Raw genomic sequence first — 27,364 nt, 5'->3', positions numbered from 1 at the left:
CCTGGATGATTACCCATACAAAATATAATAATAAGACATCTGCTCTTGGTCTGCGACCCATGGTAACTATGTTGTGTTAATTAGTAATGTCCTTCGCATTTTAATAGCTGTTACTCATACTCACCCTATCGGTGGAGGTCTATATGGCCTGCATGATTACCCTTACAAAATATAACAACCAAACATATGTTCTGGGACCCATGGTAAGTAGGTTGTGTTATGTAGTACTGTTCTTTGCATTTTCATACCTGTTACAACACCAAATGGTGGCAGGTCTATCTGTCCTTCATGATTAGCTGCACCCAGAACCCAAAAAAAAGCCGAGTGGTCTTAGACTAACACCCATGGCTAACTCTGTTGTTTCAATTAGTACTATTCTTAGCACTTTCATCCCTGTTACGGGCGGTCTACATGGCCATCATGATTAGCCGAACAAAATACTACAATCCAAAATTTGCTCAGTCTTCATAGGCCCTTCATTGTCTGTATTTTGATAGTACAGTTCGTATTATTTTTATAGCTGATACAACACCGAATGTTGTCAGCTCTATATGGCCTGCATGATTAGCTGCACCCAATACAAAAATAAATCCAAGCGGTCTTGGATTAACACCCATGGCTAACTCTGTTGTTTCAAGTAGTACTATTCTTAGCACTTTCATCTCATCATCCCTGTTACTTCCAGGACTCTCGGTGTTGGTGGTCTACATGGCCATCATGATTAGCCTAACCAAATACTACAATCCAACCTTGGCCCAGTCTTCCTAAGGCCCTTCATTGGCTGTATTTTGGTAGTACTGTTTTTATTAGTTTAATAGCTGATACGACACCGAATGTTGTCAGCTCTATATGGCCTGCATGAATAGCCGCACCCAAAGCCAAAAAAAAGCCAAGCGGTTTTGCACTAACACCCATGGCTAACTCTGTTGTTTCAAGTTCTACTATTCTTAGCTCTTTCATCTCATCATCCCTATTACTTCCAGGACTCTCGGTGGTGGTGGTCTACATGGACATCATGATTAGCCTAACCAAATACTACAATCCAACCTTGGCCCAGTCTTCCTAAGGCCCTTCATTGGCTGTATTTTGGTAGCACTGTTCTTATTAGTTTAATAGCTGATACGACACCGAATGTTGTCAGCTCTATATGGCCTGCATGAATAGCCGCACCCAAAGCCAAAAAACAGTAGGCTATGTATGTCGGATACACACACGCCTGATAGAAAATACTATTAGATTACACTAGAAAAATGATTGAAATTATTTTTTTGGGGGGGGGAATTAAAAAAAGGTTAAACACATATGAGTCGTGGCTCATAGACTAGGGAGGGCAGCAAGTAAACACAGTAGGCTCTCTATGTCAGCAAAACACACAGGCTGGATAGAAAATTAGATTTGATTACACTAGCAAACAAATTTAAACTTTTTTTTTTTTATATTAAAATTAAGGTGAAAGAAAAATAGATATGAGTGCTGGGTGGCTGCCTGGCACAGACCAATTAACCAAAAGACTGAAAAAAAAAGAGGTATATTAATGCTGAGTGAGCCTGACAGACACAGGCATGATAGTAAATGTAATTAAATTACACTAGAAAAATATTTTTTTGTGTTTTTTTTAAATTACAAATAATGTTATAAACAGATATTAACACTGCTGGCTGCTGGCTGGAACCAGAGTATATGCTGTGTGACACTGGCCTGATAGAAAATGAAAAAAAATTACACTAGAAAAATAATTATATTTTTGGGTTAGTTAAATTTAAACTAATGTTGTTAGGGAGATATCAGTGGTGGCAGTAGTCACAGCATATGCTGTGAGCCTTAAACACACAGCTGAAAGCCAGGCAAATGCTAATAAAAAAAAATAAATAAAAAAAACGGCACGAAATATAGCCCTAAAAAGGGCTTTTTGGGGTGCTGTGCTTGCAGCAGAGATGAGTGGAGTCCTTCTGGACTGTAAATACACTAGCCTAGCTATGTTTTTACTATTAATGTCAGGAGCGAAAACACAACACGTCCTCTCATTAAAAAAGCAAGGTCGTTATGAGTCTAAAATGGCGGATTCCGAGTAGCTGGGAGTGTCTGTGAGGGAGTGTCTGATGTTGATTGGCTCTAATGTGTCAGGCGGCTGTGACATAAAGGGTCAAAGTTTCCACAATGATGACACATAGGGGCGGATCGAACATCGCCATGTGTTCGCCCACAAACGCGAACGCGAACAAGCTATGTTCGCTGTGAACCGTTCGCGGGCGAACAGTTCGGGACATCACTATTACATATACATATATATATATATAAGCAAAAGGAAGTGATTGTGTGTCTCAAATGTAACAATATAAGCATTCAAGTGATAGTCTTATTATATAAGAACCCCTAGTAGCGATCGCCCAAGCACTTCCAAAAAGTCCACAAATACAAGTGTATGAATGGATAAACAGTCCCAAACAGGTATATCAGGCGTTCACAGATCGTCTCCTATTTATCAGATAAACTCTGAATAGCAGTTATGGGTCTTATGGATCTCACAAACTTAATGCTTCCATAGCCATCTGTGTAATTTATACCGCTATGCGGTTGTGCCCACTTACCACTGCTACAAGGGAACGCCAGACACCCCGTATCCGTTCAAGTCCTCACTGATTCAAGGCCCGCTCTCATTCCGGTTTTCTACCCGGCAAACTTGCTCCTGCAATCTCCGTCTACAGACAGTGCTGTGAAGGACGCTGTTGTTGCGTCTGTGCGTGTGTGGCGTACCACGTGTCGAGGGTCATCCAATGAGGTTAAGCGGATTCCTTAGCTGGGGTATGATGGTCTGTAGTGATCCAATAGGAAGTCTAGCTGTCCACGCTAGTTTAGGGGTATCATACGGAGCATACAAAAACCACTGAGCACCAATGCTTAATCCTGATAGAATATTGAAATGTCAAAAAACGAAGTTAAAGCAATTGGTGCAAAAAGCGGTTAAAAAGTAAATTTATTCGTGTAGTCACACAATTAAAACATGGGGGTAGTGAAAAAAGCAAACAATTTAGGCAACAAAAATGAGCACAAAGTTGGTTGCTGACATGTTTCGGCACACAGCCGTAATCATAGCTAAAGAGTACACCTGTTACCAAGTTTAAGTACCCTACCTCTGATTCTAATAGGTTAAAAACAAACATGCTCAAATTAACTCATTAGAGTAACATATTAATGTATCCAGCCTTGGGATTACAAGAATAACCTTATTTAGTAGTATAAGTGCCTATTGTTCAAAATTGAACTATTTTAACACTAAGCCAATTGCCTATACCAGCTTTTTATAATATTATGACCAATATATAAAAAGGAGTAGTTAGCTTTAAATTTTAAACTGTATTTACCTAACTTGGTTTTTAAATAAATGAAAAATTCTTTTACACAGATATCTATATGTGGTATAAGGCAATAACTGATAGTGGGGATTTGAAGATAATTAGAATGAACTTATAATAAGAATATTAGATATGAAAACATGATAATAATTAATTGGTTGTTAAACATTATAAATTATAAAAGGTCTAACTCTCCTTATTTCCAGCTATAGATAGAATGGGATTTTATTAATCTATAGATTGGTGTTCTTTTATTATTTAGAAAGAACACAATTTAATCATAAATTGACTGAGAGAAGACATTATTTTTATTATTGTTTACTTCCAATAATTAATTAAATCATATTCAGAGTTCATTCCTTGGGGAACTCTTGTCCCAAGTTTAAATATCCAAAACATCTCCCTCTTGCCCAGCAATTTGTCTCTATCACCTCCCCTTGGAGGTGTATTCACCTTCTCTATTGCTTGCCAGCGAAAGGTAGATAGGGATTTATTATGCTTATTAGCAAAATGCTGGACAAGAGGGGTAGTAGCTGTACCTGAGCTAATTGTAGATAGATGGTTTCTCATCCTTGTGTTTACATCATTTGAGGTGAGACCTACGTATTGTATGGAACATTCAATGCATGTGATAACATAAATCACATAAGGAGTAGTGCAGTTCAGGCAGGATTCTATCTGGAATCTCTCACCTGTACTCGTGGATTGAAAGCTGTCAGTAAAGAGAGCAAATTCACACGGTCTGCAGGATCTCTTTCCACACCTAAACATGCCTTTGTGTTGTAACCATGTACTTTTTGGTGTGTTTTTGGAAATACAGGAGGGCGACAGAATATTGCCCAAAGTCTTACACTTCCTATAAGAACATTTCAGGCCTAATTCTACACTCTCTGTGAGATGATCATCAGCAGCCAGTAATTTGAAGTGTTTCTTTACAATTCTACATATGTCACCATATTGAGCGCTGTATTCGGTGACAAAATATGACCCATTAGCCTTAGATGTTTTAATATGGTCCTGTTGTGTATTGTTACTCAGAAGCTTTTTCCTGTCCAGTCTCGCTACTTGATATTCTGCTCTATCAAGGACTTTATCTGAGTAACCTCTCTCTTTTAAACGTTGTCTCAGTTCAGTACTTTGCCTGACAAAAGCTGCCTCCTCCGTGCAGTTTCTCTTAAGTCTAACGAACGGTCCTTTTGCAACTGCAAAAGGAACATGCGGTGGATGGCAGCTTTTGGCGTGCAACAGTGTGTTCCGTGTGATCGGTTTACGATATGTGTCACATGTTATTGAACCATCATCATTTCCTTTAATGTTGAGGTCCAAAAAGGAAATGTTTTCACTGTTATGTTCAAAGGTGAACTTTAAACCCAGTTTATTGTCATTAATCTTAGTGATAAAGCTCTCAAGTTCTCTTATAGTGCCTTTCCAGATTAGAAGAAGGTCATCTATGTATCTCCTGTAAAACACAATATTAGCCTTAAATGTGTTTTGATCTCCAAAGATGTGGGACAGCTCCCACCATCCCATATAGAGATTGGCGAATGATGGCGCAAATTTTGCGCCCATTGCTGTCCCACATCTCTGGAGATAGAACCTATCTTCAAATTTGAAGTAGTTATGTGTCAGGAGATACATAGTGACCCTCTCAACAAATTCAATAAGTTCTTTAGAAAAATCAGTGAAATTGTTCAAAAAATACATGATGGCCTCCACGCCCTTATCATGTGGGATTGAAGAGTAAAGAGATGCTATATCTATTGTAACCCATCTATAAATCTCTTTCTCCCATCTTTCACTTTCAAGTAAGTTGATAGTATGTTTAGTATCTTTCAAATAGCTATGCAATTGAACAACCAAAGGGTTCAAAATCGCATCTAGCCACTCTGAAAGGTGCTCAGATATAGAGCCAATCCCACTTATGATAGGACGACCTTTAACGTCCTCCAAACTCTTATGTACTTTTGGTAGATGGTGGAAGATGGGCACAACTGGGTATTTAACAAATAGAAAATCACCTGTAGATTCATCTATGTGCCCATCCTCCAACCCATCATCCAAAATTTGCTTGAGAACTCTCTGATACATATGAGTTGGATCTCCTTGTAGAGGGACATAGTTGTTTAAGTCTTGTAGCTGGCGTAAGGCCTCTTTGATATAATCAGTCCTATCCATTATTACTATAGAACCCCCCTTGTCAGCTTTACGAATAGTAATATCATCCATTAGTTTTAGCTCATTCAGAGCCCTTCTTTCCTTTTTAGACAAATTATTGGATGAAGTGGTATTTTCACTTAAAGCTATAAGATCTTTCTCAACTCTTTTAAAGAATGTTTCCAATATAGTACCTCTATATTGTATGGGGTAAAACTCAGAAGGGGGTTTAAAACCACTAAATTCATTTCTGTGTTTAGGGCTGGAATCTATGTGACTCTCAGAGGCTAGGATATTAAGGGTATTAACATCACAAGCTTCTTTAAACCCAATGTCCTGGGTCTCCAGAACACTAGGACATTCTGATTGTCCACTGTCCCTTTCATCTACCTGATTTTTAGTAAAGAATTTCCTTAGGGTTAGATTTCTAATCAATTTATTTAAGTCTAACATGGTTTCAAAGACATTAAATGTGTTTGTTGGAGAAAAATTCAAACCCAAACTCAAAACTTTGATATGCTCTTTAGTGAGTGCTCTTGAAGACAAATTTATTACATTATTCATATGTATTTCGCATTTGTTTTGTTTTTCCTCTGAGGATATCTGGCTTGCTCGTGACCTATACCTGTTTTTTCTGGAGCCACATAAAAAACCTTCTCAAACTCTGTTTTATCTTGATTGGCTTGACTAGTTTGTGGGGTCATAACATATTTAGATCCTTTATTAGTTGGTTTAACCTGGGAGTTACTTTCTTGAAATTTAGCTCCCTGTTCATCATTACAAGCTATAGCCTGTTTGTTAGATTCCTGAAAATTCACATTACGACTGCTTTTCAGTATGCCAGTAGGAATGGTCTGGTCTTGATTATAATCATTTAACTGTCTCCCTTCTGTTGTATTAGTACTATTTGGTTTAGATGTAGATGCTGATTGATTGCTACTTGGTGACCTATTGTTCCTGCTATTTCATCTCACAGAGAGTGTAGAATTAGGCCTGAAATGTTCTTATAGGAAGTGTAAGACTTTGGGCAATATTCTGTCGCCCTCCTGTATTTCCAAAAACACACCAAAAAGTACATGGTTACAACACAAAGGCATGTTTAGGTGTGGAAAGAGATCCTGCAGACCGTGTGAATTTGCTCTCTTTACTGACAGCTTTCAATCCACGAGTACAGGTGAGAGATTCCAGATAGAATCCTGCCTGAACTGCACTACTCCTTATGTGATTTATGTTATCACATGCATTGAATGTTCCATACAATACGTAGGTCTCACCTCAAATGATGTAAACACAAGGATGAGAAACCATCTATCTACAATTAGCTCAGGTACAGCTACTACCCCTCTTGTCCAGTATTTTGCTAATAAGCATAATAAATCCCTATCTACCTTTCGCTGGCAAGCAATAGAGAAGGTGAATACACCTCCAAGGGGAGGTGATAGAGACAAATTGCTGGGCAAGAGGGAGATGTTTTGGATATTTAAACTTGGGACAAGAGTTCCCCAAGGAATGAACTCTGAATATGATTTAATTAATTATTGGAAGTAAACAATAATAAAAATAATGTCTTCTCTCAGTCAATTTAAGATTAAATTGTGTTCTTTCTAAATAATAAAAGAACACCAATCTATAGATTAATAAAATCCCATTCTATCTATAGCTGGAGATAAGGAGAGTTAGACCTTTTATAATTTATAATGTTTAACAACCAATTAATTATTATCATGTTTTCATATCTAATATTCTTATTATAAGTTCATTCTAATTATCTCCAAATCCCCACTATCAGTTATTGCCTTATACCACATATAGATATCTGTGTAAAAGAATTTGTCATTTAATTAAAAACCAAGTTAGGTAAATACAGTTTAAAATTTAAAGCTAACTACTCTTTTTTATATATTGGTCATAATATTATAAAAAGCTGGTATAGGCAATTGGCTTAGTGTTAAAATAGTTCAATTTTGAACAATAGGCACTTATACTACTAAATAAGGTTATTCTTGTAATCCCAAAGCTGGATACATTAATATGTTACTCTAATGAGTTAATTTGAGCATGTTTGTTTTTAACCTATTAGAATCAGAGGTAGGGTACTTAAACTTGGTAACAGGTGTACTCTTTAGCTATGATTACGGCTGTGTGCCGAAACATGTCAGCAACCAACTTTGTGCTCATTTTTGTTGCCTAAATTGTTTGCTTTTTTCACTACCCCCATGTTTTAATTGTGTGACTACACGAATAAATTTACTTTTTAACCGCTTTTTGCACCAATTGCTTTAACTTCGTTTTTTGACATTACATATATATATATATATATATATATATATATATATATATATATATATATATATATATGAATACTTAGAACTGGAATGTGGAATATATACAGTAAATACAGAGTATAACACTATCAAAAATGAATATTGTATAAATATGCTTTTTACATGTTTTCATCTTCTTAACTGCAAAGGGCTCCAATGCACACACACACATATATATATATGTCTATATATGTAAACATATGTTGTATGTGTTTATATGTGTATATATGTCTGTAAATACATATATACAAATATAAATACATAAACACATATGTACACACACACACACATATATATATATATATATATGGACATGTATATGTATGTATCTCAATGTTAAAGTAATTTACCTGCCTTTTTTTTCTAACACCTGAGACCTCATATCTTTGAGCCCTTATAACATTTCTGTGCAATATTTTTTTTAAATACTTTTTATTAGATGGTTTTATTATGAGTGTGTTTAACTATACTTTGTAATGTATTTTTGATGTGTTTTGAAACAGTTAACCAGAGCTCTGAGAATGAGGTAATCATTCTAACATAATTCATAATGGCGCTCATGCTTTTGTGTTGACTTTCAACTTGTAATGCGGTAAACCCAACGTGCGCAAACACCCATGACAAACCCCTTTTCGCTTGGGCATAACTGTTAATGCGTCACACGTAATCTGACCTTATATGTTTTATTTTTTTTCAGACCTACTCATGCCTTAATGATGGAAACCATATACCATTTGCATACTGTAAATAGTACACATAAGTTTAGATACATACAATAATAAACTAATAGCATGTTTCATTCATATTTATGTCTATATGAAAAGGCACATAGTCACAAAGGCAATAGATCACGAAGACAACAATTTATATAGTATTATTCTAAATAAATCTACTCTGTTTAATATGTTTATTCTGTTATTATTATTATAATTATTATTACTATTACTGTAAAATGTATAAGCAAGTGTAACTTGCATAATGTATAACATCTAATCTATAGAAAAACCCAAGGTAATCAATATTTTCATGATCTACTTTACTGCTGGTGTTATTATCTGTAAAGCAGCAAATTACTTGTATAATATATGTCTATTAAAATAGTATCTTGGTGCTATGAATTGTATTCCAGCCACATTAGTATATTAGAAGTTATATCATGGTAACATTTTGATTGAAATAGATGGAACTACCAGTACTGACAATTATTTCAGTTCAACAGGAAGAAAAAAAATCATAAGGTACAAAGGTTACACTGCTGAGTGATGCTGACAATCTGATACTTCGTCAGCTGCACAGAGGTGACATGCCATGACTGAGAGAAGCAATGACACAAGTAATAGATCCGTTGTATCATGAGCTCTCATACAATTAGATGATCCAAACTTAAGATATTTATACAGAAACATCACCCTGCACACCTTTAATCATTATGATTATTATTATTTTGATATAACTTTCCACTTTTTTCTTAGAAAATTGATTTTATTATCTTTAATAAGCAAGATTCCACACTTGTCCTCCATTTTGTGGGATTGTCACTGTGTATTTTCCATTATTTATGAGTCAGTTTCTTTAAAAGAATCTTGGTCCCACCCAGATCCTACCCAGGACTGACCAAACCCTGGATTTACGTAGCTTATCCACCAGGCTGAGCAATACCTGTCCCAGGGTCCACTCAGTATCACCACATATAGCACAGACTTTACCCACTGATGCTTAAACGTTGTAAGTGCCTGAAAACAAGTTGAGAAACTCCCTTTATCTTTCCCATATAAGCTATAAACAAATCTATATTTCCTTTATGGCAATTATCTAATAATGACAATGACATCCCAACTGTCCCCCTCAATAGCCATATGTCCTGATTTGTGGAATATCCCTTAGTCCTGCCCATAAATTGCATAGACACACCCATAAACCACATAGACACACCCACCAACTGCCCATATACTACCATGATTCAATCTACTATCCAGCCATGACTTTGCTCCTTTTCAACACAGTATTGCCCACAAAACAACAATGTCCCCTCAACCTCCTCTGTCACAAATGTTGTGTGGTATGCAACATTACTGATATGCATTCTTTTAATATGCATTCTTTTAATACGTTGTGTTTTCTTAAGCCCGATGAATAGCTGTATCCAGCTCAACAAAGAGTAGTAATCAGTAAATAAGATATACTAAAACCTGATATTTTTACTATAAACCTGTAAAATACTTTATATAGTCTTCTATGTATTTTAAAAAATATACCCTTACAATACCTTAAAGGGACAGTGTACTGTAAAATGTTCTCCCCTTTAACCCCTTGTGCCATATGGACGTAATGTGATTGCATAGTACCTACATCCAGCAAAAGGGTTGCATGTTGCGGTGCCTGCTGTCAGCTTAGACAGCGAGTCTGCCTTCATATGGTAAGTAAGCACTGATCATGCTCTCTTAACATATGAAGTCAGACTGCTGAATGATAGTGGTGGGAGGGAAGGAGGAGGTGGGTGGGCTGCCTAGCGCAGGAGGGGGTAGGAGGGGTGGGGTTCCCTACACTACATCAATGGATGTCAGTGGAATGGATGTCAGTGGAGAGGGAGGGATTGGGCCCCATACTACAGAAAAATATCAGCTGGGGGGAGGGGGCCCTACACTACAGATTTTTTTTAATGAATAGCAAAAAAATAAGAATAATTTGTTACTGGCGGACTACTATGGGAGGAGGCTTAGAGAGCTGGTTGGGGGGATCTGGTAGGTGGGAGGGATCTCTACACTTCAGAAATTAAAAAAAAAAAAAAAAAAAATAGATAAATAAATGAAAGCCCTAAACTGCATACTGGCAGTCTATCTGTGTCAGTGATAGTGATATCTACACTACAGCAAATATTAAACATTAAACATAACTGATTAGTCCCTTCACTGCCAGGAATTTCAGAAGTCCGGTGTACAGCTGCAATTAGCAGCCTTCTAATTGCCAAAAACTAATGGCAAAGCTATACATGTCTACTGTTTCTGACAAAAAGGATTCCAGATAAACTTTTACAACCATTTATTTTATGACTTGAGTAGTTGTGTGTAAATAATTTCAGCCAGAAACCCAAAGTCTGCAAAAGGTAACGATTTTTATATGATCATATTTGATGGTCAAATAGTGGCATCAAATATACCAGAATGGGCCTAGATCAATACCTTGGGTTGTCTACTTTAAAAATACATATAACATTTTCATAAGTAAATAAAAAAAAAAGCTCTATTTCTGTTTAAACGGAATGATAGCAAAAATGCTAAAAAATTCTCTAGTACTTTGAGCAAGTTTTTCTCTGAAATTCCTGAAAGCAAAGGGGTTAATGTGTTCCCAATTATTAATTTTACCTGCTGGGGTGTATTACATTATTTACAAATAGATCCTTTACCTTTATTTTGAAATAGCTACTTTTTCCTGTTTAATCTGCCACCTAAACTTAAAATGTCAATATTTAAAGGGACATGAAACCCAAAAAATTTCTTTCATGATTTAGACAGAGCATAACATTTTAAATAACTTTTAAATTTCCTTCTATTATTTAATTTGCTTCCTTCTTTTGTTATCCTTTGCTGAAAGGTTTATCTAGGTAAGCTCAGGAGCAGCAAAGAACCTAGGTTCTAGCTGCTGATTGGTGGCTGCAAATAAATGCTGATTGCCATTGGCTCACCCATGTGTTCAGTTAGAAACCAGTAGTGCATTGCTGCTCCTTCAACAAATGATACCAAGAGAATGAAACAAATTACATAATAGAAGTAAACTGGAAAGTTGTTTAAAATTGTGTTCTCTATCTGAATCATGAAAGAAAATGTTTGTGTTTCCTGACCCTTTAAGCTATGTAAACAAAAGCCTGCAGAAGAAATTATACTCATGGGGGCCCATTTATCAAGCTCCGAACAGAGCTTGTGGGCCCCTGTTTCTGGCGAGTCTTCAGACTCGCCAGAAACACAAATTATGAAGCAGCGGTCTAAAGACTGCTGCTTCATAACCCTGTCCGACTGCTCTGAGCAGGCGGACAGGAATCGCCGGAAATCAACCCGATCGAGTACGATCTGGTTGATTGACACCCCCCTGCTGGCAGATCAGGTCTGCAACACCTCGCTAAATGCGGAGAGCGTATTGCTCTCCGCATTTAGCGAGGTGTTGCAGACCTGATCTGCACAGTCGGATCAGGTCCGCAACACCTTTGATAAATAGGGGCCATGGTGTGTGGGGGGGGGGGGGGGTTATATAAGTAGTGAAATGTTTATTTTCAACTGTTCCTTCTAAGTATTGGGCTTCCGTACACAGACAGAAAAAAAGGTAGGCAGCATCTGTGTATATAGAGAGTGATATAATAATGGGGTCTGATCTCTATCCAAGCTCAGCTAAGCTACATTTTAGACTCCGCAGCTGGTATAGTGAGTCTTTGGAAAAACATCCAGAGGTAACGGATTTCACAGTACACTGTCCCTTTAACTCACAGCAGCTTGCACGTGAGAAAACTTAAAGCAGCTTATAGGATAGCTACATGTTTACTTGCTGCTCTTTTGTATTTGTAAGAAACAAATGAGTTGGACGTCCCTTTAAAGCTAAAGCAACTATTTTAAAATGCATCTGTAATAAAGAGTCAAGATCACGATCTACTAAATTAGGTTCAGTAAGTAGCACTTACCTTCAACAGCTTGATTTCTCGCATTGCTATTTTTTTGACCATTTTGTCATCTTCACTTTCTAGAAATTTCTTAATAGCCACTATCCTTCCGTTTTCTTTATTTCTGCATTTCATTACCATCCCGTAGCTCCCCTCTCCCACAAGTCCCAGGTTTTCATACTTTTCCATTCTCTTTCACAGCAAAATGTTCACGGCAGGAACTGCAACAGAAAAGGTTCACTCAGTTATTGATCAATCTATCAATCCGTCTACGTATGTAAGTATATTCTACCATATGTTTTCAAATATATTTGCAGAAAATATATTTTTAGTATGAACAATATTTGAGTTGTAAATCAGGGACTTAGTGGATTGCAATCAATAACGCACTTGCACTGGGACACAGTCTGGTATTACAATTAGATGGCTCAAACAATTAAGCACAGAATCTTTAAAAAAAAATTTGTGCACCCTAAAAACTACTGATGTAAGGTGTTAACGCTTTAAAATATGCATAACAAAACACATGAAAAACATTAAAAATAAAGCATTTCAGATCTATTTGAATAAACACATTACATTTAAATAAATTATATATATATATATATATATATATATATATATATATATATATATATATATATACCGGTATATATATACAGTATATATATTTATATATATATATATATATATATATATATATATATACTGTATATATATAAATATATGATTTTTTTAAAGGAGAAGACTGCATCATAACCACATAGTATACCAGATAGCAAAGTTACTAAGTATTTCACCTTTTTTGAGGTGCTTTTGTGACATTTTACAAAAATGTCTTGTTACATTACTAAACAGTATGAATAACATCCATATATGCTAGGTAGAAACAATGGTATAAAAATAAAGCAAAATGTTAGATTATGTAAACTGATGTATTATATTACCAAATCGTTTGCAAAAACTAAAATAAAATTAACCTTCTGATTGGTTCATGATACCACATGGGTTTAAGGTGGTGACTCTGAGTTGAGGTGACTGGTTGATGAAGTATAACAGTATAAACAGTAACAAAAAGTTAAAATAACTGTAGGATTGAGCTGTTACAAGTTTAATTGCTGCAACTGAAAATAATCATAAAGTTTATAAAGATATGACGCAATCACATGGTCTGCGAATACAGCTAACTGAAACATTAGTTTTAATTGTCAGTTACTAACTGAAAATGCTCCAAAAAGTGATGCAATTCTATGTTCAAGTTTTCTTAAGCGTTTTTTTTTCCTAATCTTGAAAACATCCACAAACATTGACACAGTCCATACGCATTTGTAAGTGAATTGAAAAAGATCATTACACAAAAAAAGCATTTAAGCCTTTATTAATTAATTTCTTGACTTCTCTAGTGATTGTGGGCCAAGCACAAATGTTACAGCAAAATAAATAATAATAATCAGCAAAATAATAATAATAATCAGCAAAAATAGGCCCATTTTAAGGCAGAGCAGCCCACTCCCGCTTTAGCAGTATCCCAAAACTGACAAGTATAGTGTACTAGTTTGCTATACAAAAACATTTAACGTCTGCAACACCCTTCTGCCACGGTATGTTATAAATTGGTTGTTATTAAACAGTAAAAAAGTGAAATGTAATTAAAAGAACAGAAGCTATTGAAGTTCACATTTAAATAAAGAATAACCACTTTATTATACATCACCCTGTGTAGTCGCACTCTCTCAAAATATCAGGCACCTGAGTACTTGTCATCACACACAAGCTGTACTATCAGAGAGAAATAACACACCCAGACATGCACACACAAACGCACCCCAGACACCCACAATCGCACAAAACAGGAATCCACAGACATCAACAGGCAAAATCAAGAGAAGCTGTTTCTCTGTGACTGTCATCTTTCACCCTTGATTAGTCCACACCAGAGAATATGCACATGCACAGCCTTCCTGTACAAATATGATGGCACAGAAATGGGTCATGAGGCAGGACTAGCTCTAACCTCACACACAGACACAACAAGGCAGTGAGAAGCAGGACAGGGTTAGCCCTGTATCATTCGCATATAACAATGCTGACAACTGGGCAGGGCTAAGGCAACCAGCCCCAACCAGCAACTGACCCAATCCCACCGGGCAAATGTCCTGTATGCCCCCTAGGCTCAGTCCAGGGGGGTGATTTATTATGATGCGGGCGGACATGATCCACTGTAGTGGATCATGTCTGCACGACAGCATATAAAAATGCAGAAGCATTTCTAGAGGGTGTCAATCATCCCGATCATATCTGATCGGGATGATTGCTGTCTGCCGCCTCAGAGGTGGCGGATAAGTTAAGGGGACAGTCAACACCAGAATTTGTGTTGTTTAAAAAGAAAGATAATCCATTTTATTACCCATTCCCCAGTTATGCATAACCAACACAGTTATATAAATACACTTTTTACCTCTGTGATTACCTTGTATCTAAGCTTCTGCAAACTGCCCCCTTATTTCAGTTCTTTTGACAGACTTGCTTTTTAGCCAATCAGTGCTTCCTCCAGGGTAACTTCACGTGCATGAGCTCAATGTTATCTATATGAAACACATGAACTAATGCCCTCTAGTGGTCAAAATGCATTCAGATTAGAGGCAGTATTCAAGGTCTAAGAAATTAGCATATGAAGCTCCTAGAATTAGCTTTCAACTAAGAATACCAAGAGAACAAAGCAAAATTGGTGATAAAAGTAAATTGGAAAGTTGTTTAAAATTACATTCCCTATTGAAATCATGAAAGTTTTTTTTGGACTTGACTGTCCCTTTAAGGAATATACACAAAAAAGTGCTACCACAGCGCAACCCTATACAGTAGATGATTCAAGCTATTCCAAAATACAGCTCTCCATAATGGCTGTAAAAAATATGTACAGAAAGGGTTAAAACAAAAGGATTGGAACAGCGCTGGTGCAGCAGGAAAAATCAACCAGAGGGAAGATAGAGTTATAAACACACTTTATCTTAGGCAATAGTTATTTATTAATAAACACAATATTTATATTCAATATTTAAATACAATATGCGACCAGTTGCTATAAAATCACATATAAATCCTTAAAAAGTAAAGTGTACAAATAGTTCTCTAATCTGAATTAAAAAATCCTAACTTCTATATAGAACAATGAATAAGCAAGTCAACACCGTGTAAAAAGACTCTAAGATAGGATGTATAATCCTGGTAACACAGTTTAAACTTGTATGACAGTCCGTATAAAGTTAATACGTCTCTCCTCTTCACAGACCTGATAGCTGTGTTAATACCCTGCTACTCAGGCCTCCCACATTAGCGGATGAAGGGGAATTGGTTCTCCGTTTTGTTGGTAACAATATCAGGTATACAAATCCTCACTTTAATTTTCCTATGGAGTAGCGGTTCTTTAGACGCTTCCACGTCTCATGCTCTGTGAGATCCGTTTGTAATGGTTACCTGTTCTGTAACCTCCTGCATCACATGTGATGCTCCAGCCAATAGTTGCTGTTTCTGTTTCCTCCGTGTCACGTATGACGGTTCAGCCAATGGCCTCTAGTTATGAAGCCGTCTACTTTCCTGCATTCGCCGGCCCAATACGCTCGCCTAATCTCGCCTACCATCACTGCCGCGGACCTGAATACGTTCACCAAAGTTATCAAGAAAGCTGTCAAGAAGCCGCGCACCAAGTACGGAGTGATAAACAGCGGACTGTTGTTAACTGACAGTCATCGATCTCGCTGCTCATCAGATTCTTGGCAGCTTTCTTGCTAGCCTGTCACTAAGCACCCACACTAAACTACACGGTTTTACCCCCTAAACCGCCGCTCCCGGAGCCCCCCGCACCTAAATAAAGTTATTACCCCTTAAACCGCCGCTCCTGGACCCCTCCGCAACTATAATAAATGTATTAACCCCTAAACCGCCGCTCCCGGACCCCACCGCCACCTACATTATACCTATTAACCCCTAATCTGCCGCCCTCTATACCGCCGCCACCTATATTAAAGTTATTAACCCCTATCCTGCGGATCCCGGATCCCGTCGCAAATGAATAAATTGTTTAACCCCTAAACCGCCGCACCCGGAGCCCACCGCCACCTACATTACATTTATTAACCCCTATCCTGCCCCCCACTACACCTCCACCACCTACATTAAACTCATTAACCCCTAAACCGCCACTCCCGCACCCCACCGCAACTAAATTAAATGTTTAACCCCTAAACTGCCACTCCTGGACCCCGCCGCCACCTATATTAAACTTATTAACCCCATATCCTGCCCCCCTATACCGACGCCACCTATATTAAACTTATTAACCCCTAAACCTAAGTCTTACACTAACACTAACACCCCCTAACTTTAATATTATTTTAATAAATCTAAATAAAACTTACTATTATTAACTAAATTATTCCTATTTAAAAATAAATACTTACCTGTAAAATAAACCCTAAGATAGCTACAATATAACTAATAATTATATTGTAGCTATTTTAGGATTTATTTTTATTTTACAGGCAACTTTGTATTTATTTTAACCAGGTACAATAGTTATTAAATAGTTATTAACTATTTAATAACTACCTAGCTAGAATACTTACAAAATTACCAGTAAAATAAATACTAACCTAAGTTACAAATAAACCTAACACTACACTATCATTAAATTAATTAAATTAACTAAAATTACCTAAAATTAAATTAAATTAAATAAACTATAGTACAAAAAAAACAAAAACACTAAATTACAGAAAAAAAATACAAGACGTTTAAACTAATTACACCTAATCTAAGCCCCCTAATAAAATAATAAAGCCCCCCAAAATAAAAAAATGCCCTACTCTATACTAAATTACAAAGTAACCAGCTCTTTTACCAGCCCTTAAAAGGGCTTTCTGCGGGGCATTGCCCCAAAGTAATCAGCTCTTTTACTTGTAAAAAAAAATACAACCCCCCCAACATTAAAACCCACCACCCACACACCCCTACTGTAACCCACCCAAGCCCCCCTTAAAAAAAACCTAACACTAACGCCCTGAAGATCTCCCTACCTTGAGTCGTCTTCACTCAGCCGAGCCGAATTCTTCATCCAAGCGGGGGCAAGAAGAGGTCCTCCATCCGGCCGAAGTCTTCATCCAAGCGGGGCAAGAAGAGGTCCCCCATCCGGTATAGGGGGGCAGGATAAGGGTTAATAAGTTTAATATAGGTGGCGGCAGGGTCCGGGAGCAGCGGTTTAGGGGTTAAACATTTAATTTAGTTGCGGCGGGGTCCGGGTGCGGTGGTTTAGGGGTTAAACAATTTATTTAGTTGCAGCGGGGTCCGGGGTCCGCAGGATAGGGGTTAATAAGTTTAAGATAGGTGGCGGTGGTATGAGGGGGCAGATTAGGGGTTAATAACTTTAATATAGGTGGCGGCGGTATAGGGGGCAGCAGATTAGGGGTTAATAGGTATTATGTAGGTGGCGGCGGGGTCCGGGAGCGGTGGTTTAGGGGTTAATATATTTATTATAGTTGCGGCGGGGTCCGGGAGCGGCAGATTAGGGGTTAGTAAGTTTATTTAGTTGCGGCGGGATCCGGGAGCGGCGGTTTAGGGGTTAATATGTATAAAGTAGGTGGCGGCGGTGTAGGGGGGACAGTTTAGGGGTGTTTAGACTCGGGGTACATGTTAGGGTGTTATGTGTAGACACTACCATAGGAATCAATGGGATATCGGGAAGCAGCGAACATGAGCTCTCGCTGCTGTCAGACTCCCATTGATTCCTATGGGATCCGCCGCCTCCAGGGATTGAAAACCAGGTACGCTGGCCCGGAATAGTGGCGAGCATACCTGGTAGTAGTTTGATAACTACCAAAAGTAGTCAGATTGTGCCGAACTTGCGTTCGGAACATCTGTAGTGACGTAACCATCGATCTGTGTCGGACTGAGTCCAGCGGATCGTAGGTTACGTCACTATATTCTACTTTTGCCGGGCTGTAGGGCTTGATAACTATGGCGAATCAGCCTCACCACAAATACGCTGCGGAATTCCAGCGTATTTGCGGTTGATGACTTGATAACTAGAGGCCAATAGCTGCTTCTCAAAGTTGGCTTGTGGATATGAGCCCACGTAGGGTATTTAGATTAAATTATGCTCTGCGCAGAGATTCTTAGCCACTTAGACAGACACAGTCCTTTATTTGACGCGTTTCGCCTTATTACAAGGCTTTTTCAAGAAGAGCAGGGTATTAACACAGCTATCAGGTCTGTGAAGAGGAGAGACTTATTAACTTTATACAGACTGTCATACAAGTTTAAACTGTGTTACCAGGATTAGAGAACGATTTGTGCACTTTACTTTTTAAGGATTTTTAAGGATTTATATGTGATTTTATAGCGACCAGTCGCATATTGTATTTAAATATTGAACTTAAGTATTGTGTTTATTAATAAATAACTATTGCCTAAGATATAGTGTGTTTGTAACTCTATCTTCCCTCTGATTGATTTTTCCTGCTGCACCAGCGCTGTTCCAATCCCTTTGTCCCTTTAAGGAGCAGTGGTCTTTTGACGGTTTGCGTGGAAACTGTTGCATTTGCAGCATGTTAAATTGGTCCCATCATCTGCTAATAATAATGTAATCTTGTTTAATTTAAAACAAATCTAAAAAATCAAATTAAACATTCAGATAGAGCATGCAGTTTTAAACAACTTTCAATTTACTTCTGTAATCAAATTTGCTTTGTTCTCTCTGGGTATTCTTTGTTAAAAAGTAAAGATAAGTAGGCTGACAGGAGCTTTGGAGCGTTCATGTGACTATAGCAGTATATATGGCAGCAGTGTTTGTAGTAATGAATAAAAAATGTATAAACATTGTTGTAAATACTGCTCCCAGATGGCTAAAGACGCGTGAGCATTCCTGAGCTCACATAGGATTACTCATTAACAAAAAATACCAAGAGAACTAAGCAAATTTGATAATAAAAGTAAATGTGCTCTTTTCAATCCATTTAAGTTTAATTTTGACTTCACAGTCCCTGTGATCTCAAACAATTGGAAGAGCCAGGAGATACCTCCCACTTCTTTATGGAGGGTAAATGTAACTGAGCTCATATGCCTGGAAGAATACAGATCTAATAAATATCGGCTAGATTACGAGTTTTGCATTATGAGGGGTGCGGTACTTACTTGCACGTTATTGTCACCGCTCACTTTCCTACAGTGCTGGTATTACAGGTTTTCCTAAACCCGGCGTTAAAAGGCAAGAAGTGAGCGTAGAGCAAAATTGTGCTCCATGCCGCACTCCAATACCAGCGCTGCTTAAGTCAGCGGTAAGATGGTTGTACGTGCTCGTGCACGATTTCCCCATAGACATCAATGGGGAGAGCCAGCTGAGAAAAAGTCTAACACCTGCAAAAAAGCAACGCAAAGCTCAGTAATGCAGCCCCATTGATTCCTATGGGGAAACACATTTTATGTTTACACCTAACACCCTAACATGATCCCCGAGTCTAAACACCCCTAATCTTACACTTATTAACCGCTAATCTTGCCACCCCCGACATCGCCGACACCTGCATTATACTTATTAATCCATAATCTGCCGCCCCAACATCGCTGACACCTGCATTATACTTATTAACCGCTAATCTGCCGCCCCCGACATCGCCGACACCTGCATTATACTTATTAACCCCTAATCTGCCGCCCCCGACATCGCCGACACCTGCAATACTTATTTGCCCCTAATCTGCTGCTCCAGACATCGTCGCCACTATAATAAACATATTAACCCCTAAACTGCCGCACAAACACTAGTTAAATATTATTAACCCCTAATCTGCCGCCCCTAACATCATCGCCACCTAACTACATTTATTAACCCCTAATCTGCTGTCCCCAACGTCGCCGCTACTATTATAAATTTATTAACCCCTAAATCTAAGTCTAACCCTAACCCTAACACCCCCTAACTTAAATATAATTAAAATAAATCTAAAGAAAACCTACTATTAATAACTAAATAATTCATATTTAAAACTAAATACTTACCTATAAAATAAACCCTAAGATAGCTACAATATAACTAATAGTTACATTGTATCTAGCTTAGGTTTTATTTTTATTTCACAGGCGAGTTTGTATTTATTTTAACTAGGTAGAATAGTTACTAAATAGTTATTAACTATTTACTAACTACCTAGCTAAAATAAATACACATTTACCTGTAAAATAAAACCTAACCTGTCTTACACTAACATCTAACCTTACACTACAATTAAATACATTACATAAATTAAATACAATTACCTAAATTACAAAAAAAACAAAAACTAAATTACACAAAATAAAAAAAAGAAATTATCAGATATTTAAACTAATTACACCTAATCTAATAGCCCTATCAAAATAAAAAAGCCCCCCAAAATAAAAAAAACCCTAGCCTAAACTAAACTTCCAATAGCCCTTAAAAGGGCCTTTTGCGTGGCATTGCCCCAAAGAAATCAGCTCTTTTACCTGTAAACAAAAAAATACAAACAACCCCCCAACAGTAAAAACCCACCACCCACATAACCAACCCTTCAAATAAAATCCTAACTAAAAAAACCTAAGCTCCCCATTGCCTTGAAAAGGGCATTTGGATGGGCATTGCCCTTAAAAGGGCATTTAGCTCTTTTTCAAGTGCCCAAACCCTAATCTAAAAATAAAACCCACCCAATAAACCCTTCAAAAAACCTAACACTAACCCCCGAAGATCCACTTACAGTTTTGAAGACCAGACATCCATCCTCAACGAAGCCGGGAGAAGTCTTCATACAAGCGGCAAGAAGTTCTCAACGAAGCCGGGAGAAGTCTTCATCCAAGCCAGCAGAAGTGGTCCTCCAGACGGGCAGAAGTCTTCATCCAGATGGCATCTTTAATCTTCACCCATCCGGCACGGAGCGGCTCGATCTTCAAGACATCCGGGGCGGAGCATCCTCTTCAATCGATGTCTTCTTGCAGAATAAAGGTTTCTTTAAATGACGTCATCCAAGATGGCGTCCCTTGAATTCCGATTGGCTGATAGAATTCTATCAGCCAATAGGAATTAAAGGTGAAATAATCATATTGGCTGATGCAATCAGCCAATAGGATTGAGCTTCAATCCTATTTGCTGATCCAATACAGGATAACAGATATGTAAAGTTTCAGTAACAAAGTAAGCATACACAGGTATCAGGCAAGTCTGCTTGGCTTTCAGAAACCAGGAGAGCATATGCAGTTGCAAGGTAAGTATGCTTGATCTCTGGAACAAAGTGAGCATACACAGGTAGCAGGTAAGTATGCTTTATCTTAACAGGAACCAGGAACAAGGTTGAAAGTCAATAACTCAGCCCAGAGTGAAGGGGAGAGTGAGCTGTTATAGGAACTCCCACACCTCCAGGTGGGAATTCCAGTAATTAGGACATGTGACCATGTGTGCCTAGGGAAGCTTGCAGGAGGAGCAGATGGGTCTCGGCGTCCCTCCACATGGTACAGCAAGGCTTCAGAAGATACTCTTGTTGTTCACCAAGACCGGAGGGACCGGACCCTCAGTCCCTGACAATGTATCAAGAAAATAAGAAACAGGGCAGATTTTAAAGAAATGGGAATCAGGCGGGTACATATTTAGCCTCACTCATTAAGATTAAACAACTTAATAGAGGAGTCCCAGTAATACAAAAGTGGGATCAATTAGTTCTAATTTTTAAAGAGATAGCAGCAGAGTTTGCAGCATATTATTCTAAACTTTACACAACACAACCAATCCAATCTCAATTCCGGTCAAAATTTTGGGACACGGATTAACTCCCTAGATTGACAAAAAGAACAGATTAATAATATGAATGCCCCAATCTTACAAGATGAGGTGAAGATGACAAATAAATTGTTAGCTCTGGGGAAAACAGCTGGCTCTGATGGTCTTACTGTATAATTTTATTGATTATTTGCTGTCCATGTCTCTCCCACATTAACCTCCTTATTTAGTTTGTATTTTATGCAAAATCACAAAACATCTACTAACTTTTTCACTACAAACACCTCAGTTATTCATAAATCAGGCAGGGATCCCAGTCTACAACAATCTTATAAGCCAATTTCCCTTCTTAATGTCAACTATAAGCTGTTAATGAAATTATTAGATAATTAGCTAAAATATATTCTACCACATGTATTACATACAGATCAGACAGGTTTCACTACTCACTGCTCTTCAGTTACCAATCATCGCTGAGTTTTACATGCAGCAAATAGCATACTTATTAGTCAACAATATATTTTCTTCTGCCGTGCATCTTCAAAGAGGCACACATCAGGGGTGTCCACTATCCCTGTTCTTGTTTAATATAGCCCTAGAGCCTTTTGCTGTATATTTACATTCAATATTTCCAGAAATTGCCTTAAGGGACAGTCTAGTATAAATTTAACTTTCATTATTCAGATAGGACTTTTAATTTTAATCAACTTTCCAATTTACTTTTATCATCAAATTTGCTTTTTTATCTTGGTATTCTTAGTTTAAACTAAACATAGGTAGGCTCATATTCTAATTTCTAAGCCTTTGAGGGCTGTCTCTTATCACATGCTTTTTAAATCTGTTTTCAACACAAAGAGACAGAAAGTACACGTGGGCCATATAGATAACACTGTGTTCAGGCACAGGGGGTTATTTAAGATTTAGCACAAAATAATTCTAAATTTAAGGCAAAAGATAATAAACAGTCACAGTTATGTGATCAGGGGGCTGGAAAAAGGTTCCTAGATACAAGGCAATCACAGAGGTAAAAAGTATATTAATATAACTGTGTACCCAAGATTTTGGAAGCGGTTGATATGTTTGGGGAGTTTTCTGGACATAAAATAAATGTTCCAAAATCAGAAATTCTATGGTTAAACAAGAGAACTGATGGGCCACAGCATTCCTATCCTTTTCATATAGTCCACATTTATCTCACCTACCTAGGCATACATGTCTCAGCTAACCTACATAAATGGTATGACTATAACATGATTCCCATAAAATTCATCAAATTAAATTCGATTTGGCCAATTGGGGTAACTTGCCCCTATCCCTAATGTGGAGGGTACATATTTTTAAGATGTATGTCCTTCCTATTCTTTTTTGTATCTGATGCAGATGCTCCCACCCCTCTAAAAACAAAAAGACATTACAATTCTTAATGAGGCCTTCCACACTTTTTTGTCGAAGGAAGTAAACCACAGATTAGTCTTAATAAAGTCTATTTACCTTATTGGAAAGGTGATATTGGCATACCAAATGTCATGTATTATAATTAGACTTCTCTTGGAAAAATTTGCTTTGGACTGGTAGTTGGGTACACATTTTTCTAATACACATCGCGAAGATTTACAAACCCTTTAATATCATTGGTCTTTCTACCGCACGCACGCTTACAGATTCATCCTATGTTTAAAGATATTTTATTAGCCTGCCAATATTTAAGTAAACGTTTGTGGATGGAATGTTATAATTCACTCTATCTACTGATATGCGGAAATCCGAATTTGTACCTAGGTCTTTATATCCAGTGTTTCACACTTTATGGATTTAGGGATTGATAACCTTAGTAAAGTGTTAGACGACACGAATAATAGTGTTATGCCTTTTGATAGCTTATGCGGTTTTTACCCAATTTCTCAAAATCACATGTTTGCATACTTCCAATTACGTCATTATGTGAACCATGTTTTACATAGTTATGCAGGGTTCTGGGAAATATCTACGCTTATTAATATACAAACACTATTTCACATGGGCAGTTCTGCTATATCTCCAGTATACCAGGCTTTATGTCAGACACAGGTAACCAAATTTCAACATGATATGTTAAGAGTTTGGAATAAAAGAATAGAGATAGTGAATTCTATTGATAAAGTTTACACGAGTTTGTGTTTAGTGTCGTCAGCCACGTTGGAATCTCACATCAGGGTAATATATCGAGATTACCTCACTCCTGACAGATTGAGCAAATGGAGAAAAGATTTTAGTTTGTGGTAAGTGCTCCTATCCGGACCCAGACTTTTTACATTACTTTTGCCCCAAAGTTAGGAGGTCTTGAGGTTGTGTGTCTTTTCGGTTATCAAAGATAATCAATAACTCACTTAATATTACACTTCACAACATCTAATTTTTTGATCAATCGTTGGCTGGGAAAAGAGACGTTAAATTTATTGTCATATCTCTAATGTTGGCTAGAAAATATATCTTGTGTAGATGGTTACGTAGTGATACGCCTTCCATTGTGACTTTGAAACATGCCTTGTTGCAATATTTAGTTTGAGAACAATTTGATACAATGGCTGATGTCACGTTCAGAGTGCCCCAGGCAGATCCTAGTCCCCTTCAAAAACACAATTGATATGCTGGAGGAAAACCTCTGAATGGAGCGGAATATCTGGTAAGACTAGGATCGAGGGGTATAGCATAAAATACTTACTTTTGAGTATGCATGTAGTATTTTTGGCTTTCACTGATTGGTTAAATGTGTGTATTCATATTTTTGTTTTAACTCTTCAACTGTATAATTTAAAAAAAGTATAAGCATATGAGATACAATTACCCTTTATATGGTTTTATTTTCTCAGATAGGTACAACTTTAGCAACAAAGGATCAGCAAAGCACTACTGAGAGCTAGCTGCTTATTGGTGGCTGCACATATATGTTTCTTGTCATTGGCTCACCTTTTCTATCCAGCTAGCTCTCAGTAGTACATTACTGCTGCTTCAACAAAGGATACCAAGAGAATGAAGCAAATTAGATCATAGAAGAACACTAGAAAGTTGTTTAAAATGTTATGATGTTATTTGAATCTTGAAAGAAAAAGTTTGGAATTCGCATGCCTTTAAGTTATTGTGTATAGTTATAAAAAATTGCTTTAATGTCCCTTTAATCAACAGCAGAATTATTTTTTGCTCACGTTTACTTTGAACTGAAATTAATCCTGATGTATTCACATTTTTTTAAATGTTATTTTATAAATGTATAAAAGTTATTTTTGCCATTGTACAACAGGTAAAAAATATCAATGTCATGCAATAGACAGATGACCAGATATCACGATAGAACTTCTTCACATTACAACAATTAAAAAATCAACATACAGTTTACTACAAGTAATCACATGAAGACATCAAATATATGAACATTAGGCTGTGTTTCCCAAACTATAGTCTAATAGCCTACAGACAAACAGAAACACAATACTTCTTTTCATCACCCATCAACTCAAAAAAGCAATTCAGTAAACTATTAAGAACAAAAGAATGGTTTGTGGTCCATGTCAAGATAATCCTAATGACATGGCTCATAAATCTAGGGGAAGAAATTACTGTTGCCATAAATCATGGGATAGGTTGAATGAGTTAAACCTGTAATAAAAAATCAATTTCCTGTTCTTTAGATGATATACATTTTACCCATTTTGTATCTTTTAAAATAGTGGATAGGATCATATTTCAGCAATACATTTTATGGGACATTTAATCCTTGTAATTGTACTGTAAAATGTTTAGTTATGTATAGTAAAAAAAAACTTTGCAATATAGTTTCATTATTTATTTTATCCCATTATCCTGCTATTTAACACTGAAAATTATAGGCTTTCCAATTCTTGTTAAAAGTGGAAGTGCAGATTCCAGTACAGCTATAACCCACACATTAATTGGTTGCATACTCTAGTGACACATCTAAAATTGTCCACAGCAGAAAAATAAAAACTAGGTTACAACATGGCAGCACTCATTACTTCATAGACCTAAAACTGCATATATTTTTCAATATTTAAAAACTAATATAATTTAAACAAATATATCTGCATTGTATGTTCAGGCTGCTCTTTGTCTTTGATATTTTATTTTTAATATATTATTTTATCTAGCTTTTTTTTTATATTTTTAATGAGCGTTTAACAACTTTTTAGTAGCAAAAAATTCTCAAAGTAGAGATATTTAAAAAAAAAAAAAAAACATTAAAAATCATCTCCATATTTTCAGTATTCTATATTTTTTTTAAACAAATACTTTAAAAAATAATACAAGGTGAAAAAATATTTCAGTAGAGGACTCCAACAGCCTTTCTAATTCTAGAGTCATTCTTTAAAGCCAATAACCATAGGAATGCAGAGGGGTGTGTGAGCTTTTGCAAATAAGATATATAAAATAATGTACAATTAAATAGACAGACTATTTAGTAAATGTTTCATTGTTTCAACTACATGAAAGGTATAACGTTATACTAGTGTCCAAAACATATTCCTATTACTTACCTGAATGGTTATAGCAAGCATCTGTCCAGCCCGTTCAAGCCCAGAAGACAACACATCCATTGCTGACACATTATAGATTTATACCCACAGCATTTTTTTTTCAAGCATCTACCACTTTTAATTTTCAGAAAAGACTGAACATTAACAAGAAGCTGCTAAAAAAATGTTCTTATTAAAAAAAATAATAAGACAACTGTTAAGTCAATGTGATAAAAATGTGCTGCTATGTTTGTGAGAAAATCTATGCTTGGTATGAATCCAAAGTATGCTGATCCTCTCTGTACCTTTCAGTTCCAGTCAGCAAACAATAGTGAGAAATAGTTACTAGCTTTGTGTGTGATTGTGGCTGAGCTGGGGGAATGCTGGTCACCTAAGCAACTGCCCCCTGCGGGGAATACACACAGGAAACTCAAGAGCTGGTCTGCATTCATGCTGTCCTGCTAGAGGGAGAACAGGCTTCAGAGAAACACACAACATAAACAAGCTTAGCCAATGACACACTATGCACAGAAAGACTTCACATACACAGCATGGGTATGGTTATACATAGGCAAGAGGGGGAATCAATACATATACTTACAGTG

At 36.9% G+C, this 27,364-nt stretch overlaps 1 protein-coding gene across 1 annotated transcript in view; it reads right to left on the bottom strand.

The window, feature by feature from the left end:
* The window catches only part of CDKL2 (cyclin dependent kinase like 2), a 208,853-nt gene extending 181,964 nt beyond the window's left edge, over positions 1–26,889 (bottom strand). Inside the window, exons 1-2 of the mRNA XM_053703308.1 lie at positions 26,781–26,889; positions 12,498–12,697 (exon numbers count right to left, since the gene is read on the bottom strand). Of these exons, the coding sequence (XP_053559283.1) occupies positions 12,498–12,665 (168 nt within the window). The 5' untranslated portion in view covers positions 12,666–12,697; positions 26,781–26,889. The remainder of the gene's footprint in view (positions 1–12,497; positions 12,698–26,780) is intronic.
* Positions 26,890–27,364: the final 475 nt, after the last annotated feature.

This window comes from Bombina bombina, chromosome 2 (genome assembly GCF_027579735.1).
Source record: "Bombina bombina isolate aBomBom1 chromosome 2, aBomBom1.pri, whole genome shotgun sequence".
NCBI classification, from domain to species: domain Eukaryota; kingdom Metazoa; phylum Chordata; class Amphibia; order Anura; family Bombinatoridae; genus Bombina; species Bombina bombina.
Note: the sequence above shows the minus strand (reverse complement) of the source record. Positions and strands in the feature narration are given on the sequence as shown.